Source organism: Phyllopteryx taeniolatus, chromosome 16, assembly GCF_024500385.1.
Source record: "Phyllopteryx taeniolatus isolate TA_2022b chromosome 16, UOR_Ptae_1.2, whole genome shotgun sequence".
NCBI lineage: Eukaryota > Metazoa > Chordata > Actinopteri > Syngnathiformes > Syngnathidae > Phyllopteryx > Phyllopteryx taeniolatus.
Genome location: NC_084517.1, coordinates 7,568,731 through 7,572,151, shown reverse-complemented (window position 1 = coordinate 7,572,151; position 3,421 = coordinate 7,568,731). Strand labels below are relative to the sequence as shown.

At 47.2% G+C, this 3,421-nt stretch overlaps 1 protein-coding gene across 1 annotated transcript; it reads right to left on the bottom strand.

Annotated features, from left to right (window-relative positions):
* Positions 1 to 277: 277 nt before the first annotated feature.
* Positions 278 to 3,208, bottom strand: nfil3-6 (nuclear factor, interleukin 3 regulated, member 6). Its single transcript, XM_061749804.1, has 2 exons — positions 2,925 to 3,208; positions 278 to 2,337 (listed from the first exon to the last, which is right to left on the bottom strand). Exon 2 carries the CDS (start codon positions 2,276 to 2,278, stop codon positions 1,121 to 1,123), a length of 1,158 nt encoding a protein of 385 aa, XP_061605788.1. The 5' UTR covers positions 2,279 to 2,337; positions 2,925 to 3,208; the 3' UTR covers positions 278 to 1,120.
* Positions 3,209 to 3,421: the final 213 nt, after the last annotated feature.

Genomic DNA, 3,421 nt, shown 5'->3' with positions numbered 1-3,421 from the left:
GAGAAACAGATTGCTGAAGAACACGGAGTGTGTGGCTCACTAGCAGATCCCAGAGATTGTCAATTTTGTGTTAGACTGTGATTTCGATTTCCTACGTGCAACTTCATTTTCAGTTTTACCCAACATACTGCACATGATTTTAGATCATGCAAGTTAAATTGAGTTCTTGTAAGACGAATCAATGTAACACTCTGCTTCTGCCATAGACAACACAGTGAACAATTTGAATGCACTTGATCGACTAGAAGTCCTGAACAGAATAATCAAATTTTAGTGACTCTGTCAAATATTTATTTCAGTTGAAATCAAAATATACACAATACACCATTCAAGCGCAGCATGGACAAAGAAGTGGACAAAAAAACAGACAGTAACAGTGCCCTACTAGAGGTTTTGCTTGAAAGGAAAGATAGTATGTGTTGATAAACATTTGAGAGTAGTGAGTTTTTATAAGTTTACCTTGATTTTGTGTGCACCTATACCTTCCTACCTACTATATGTTCACGATTAAGCTGACATGCCTCAACAGTGCAAAGCTTTTGCAATCATATGAAGTCAGAACTACTAACCTTTTCGCTTATCATGTGTTAAAATGCCTGCTGAAAACGTTATATGTTGTCTTTAGTTGTCACAGTGCATTGGAATACAGAAATTAAGGAACAGTGAACCCCCGCATATTCGTGGTTCAGCATTTGCAAATTGTAAAAAGTTGTTTTCTTTGGAAGCCATCCTCATTATTTGCTGAGAAACTCACCTCTTTACTGTTTTTGTGATCAGGCCAAAGCTATTTAAATATTATGTTGCTGCCATCTGGTAGCATCTATAAGGCAATCATAAAAGGTTTTGGGAGGGTGGGTGTCACTTACTCGCGGAATTTCGCTATTTGCGCTAGAGGTCGGTCCCTAAGCCACCTTAAATAGCGAGGGAACACTGTACATCTGACAAAAGTCGGAAGCTCCACGCCTGGGGCGTGCAACCTAAACAGCAGACTATGAGAAATATATATTATTACAAAAAAAATATACATTATTTTGAAAAACAAAACATCACATTGTTAGAGGTTTCAGTTCAGCGAGTAAAATGTCCTCTTTCAGCAACATCTTAGTGACAAAGAGAGTTCTCAGTTGACGTTGGCCATCAGCTGCTCTGTGAAAAGTTTCTTCAGCTGAGCCACCTCCTTGCTCAAAGAGCTAAGCTGCGACTTCAGGTAGTTGTTCTCATGCTGATACTTGACTTCTGTGTGCCCTTGAGCAGGAGGCTGCAGGTTGTAGTTTGAGGGTGAGGTGGCGTACTGGGGCGACTGTCTCCCCCTCCTGCCCACATCACCCTGCAGAGGAAGCCAAGGGCCCGAGTGCCCGTCTCCTGTTTCTCCCCCATTCAGTTCTTGGGCTTTTGGGGTCTCTCGCGGACCCTCTGTTGTAGGAGGTGCTGGGCTGCGTCGAGTGCTGTTGGGATCACCTACCGCGTCGCCCGCTTCACCGTTACCGGGCGTCTTGAAACGCAGCTTATGGGGGAGGTTTTTCATAGCCTCAGCTTGGTCCACCTTGGTGTGGTGGGAATCAGCAGGGGAGTGGTAGATGTCCAAGGTCATATCCTCTGCTCTGTGGGGCGAGGATTTCCCATGGTCGCTTAGCCGGTCTTCAAAGTAGACTGGGCTGCCCACGCTGGACCCCCCCGGAGTGGAGAACCCTGAGTCTTCCGACAGGTTGCCACCATCTCTGGAGCCCCGCCCACTCGGCTGACCTGTCTTGTTGTTGGTGTGCGAGGATGAGGAGTTAAGGAGATAATAGTGGGGAGTCGCACTCGGAGGGATGTGTGGAAGAGCCGCGGAGAGGGGCAGGATGGACGCATTGGACGGGTCTTTCACCAAACCAAATCGGAACTTGAGAGCCAACAGTTCGGCCCGGAGGCGAGTGTTCTCCTCCAGCAGGGCCAGAACGCGACTCTCCAAAACCATGTCGTTCACACGTCGCTTTTCTCGCGAACGCTTCGCCGCCTCGTTGTTCTTCTTCCTCTTGTCCCAGTAGCCTTCATCTTTCTTTTCAAGCGGGATGAACTCACGCTTGCGCCGGATGCTGGACGAGGGACTTTCTTTGCGCTTGACGGCAGCGGTGCGGCCCAGCAGGGAGCGGGCCAACAGGTTGCTGGAGGTGAGGACGGACATGGTATCATCTGGAAAGGAAAGAGGTACGCCTTCTCCTTCTCCTGAGGACTCCAGGGTGTGGAGCATAGCTACATCCTGCTGCACCCTCATCTCCTGGGACACCTCCTCAAACATTGAGAATGTACCACCAAGTCAAAGCTCAGCTTGGAGTCAAACTGCAACAACAGTGCGACCTAGTGGCGAGGGAGACACAATGGAAGGATTAATGGTTACGCAAGAGCCATTACAACACAATATTACGTAAGCCTATTACACTACTGCCGTGAAACTGGAGCAACTTGTACCTTAATATGTGATCAATATGTTGTAACTCCTAATGGTAACACTATAAACTGCTACTCGGGCGTCACACTTTTTCTTTTTTATATACCGATTGAAAAATCCTACATGACTTTGACCTACATTTTAATTTAGCTTAACCTATAAACAGAATACTTTTAGACAGCGTACTCTCTTAGCTGCATAGGGCAGCGCCCTTGAAATAGACTTAAATTCCGGTCTTCCGCCAACAGTTCGACCAACCCACTTGTGACGGGAACACGCTGATCCCCTTCCACAGTCTGTCCAGACGAGAACAGACTACAGCATTTCACCTCACTCCAAAGCAGCATGCCTGACATATTAACGTTATCACCTAACACAGAACACGCTACCGCAGTTTCTACTGACTAATATGCAGCCTCTAGTACTTATTTCCCCCCCCCACAGATCAAAGCACTGGCTCAAATAATAATAATGATATAAATAGAAATAGTTGTACCTGTGATGGTAATTCGGTGCCGGTTCGGGAAGATGTGCTCTCGATCGCTGCAGATGCTCTCTGCTGTGTTATGTCACTTAATATAATCAGCCGCGCTGTTCTTCACTCTACTCCACTTGGAAGAGCACTGCCCCTTATTTGTAACGCGGAGGAGTTCAGCTTGGGACGGTCTCTATCCTCGCATGAACCGGCCGGGGCCCCGTTTGTGTGCAAATTGGACTCTGTGGGACCGCCTTCCAAAGTGACCACTCTCATAAACCCCCCCTCCCCGTACAGAGGAAAGCTCCAGACGGTTGCCGCAAATAGCAGATGCCGTCGTCTTCTGACCTCATCGACTCCTCCCCCACAACTGGTGGGTAAACGTGTCATAATGAGGCAATGTTACGCCACTCACTGCAATACACCGCAGCAGAAATCTATAGATCAAGAATTAAAAAAACATCTCTGGACAATATGTACAACACCACAGTGACCACACACAATGTATCTGAGCACAA

What these genes read in the sequence shown, in the direction of transcription:
- nfil3-6 (XM_061749804.1), bottom strand. Translation starts at nt 2,278, where the DNA reads ATGTTTGAGGAGGTGTCCCAGGAGATGAGGGTGCAGCAGGATGTAGCT.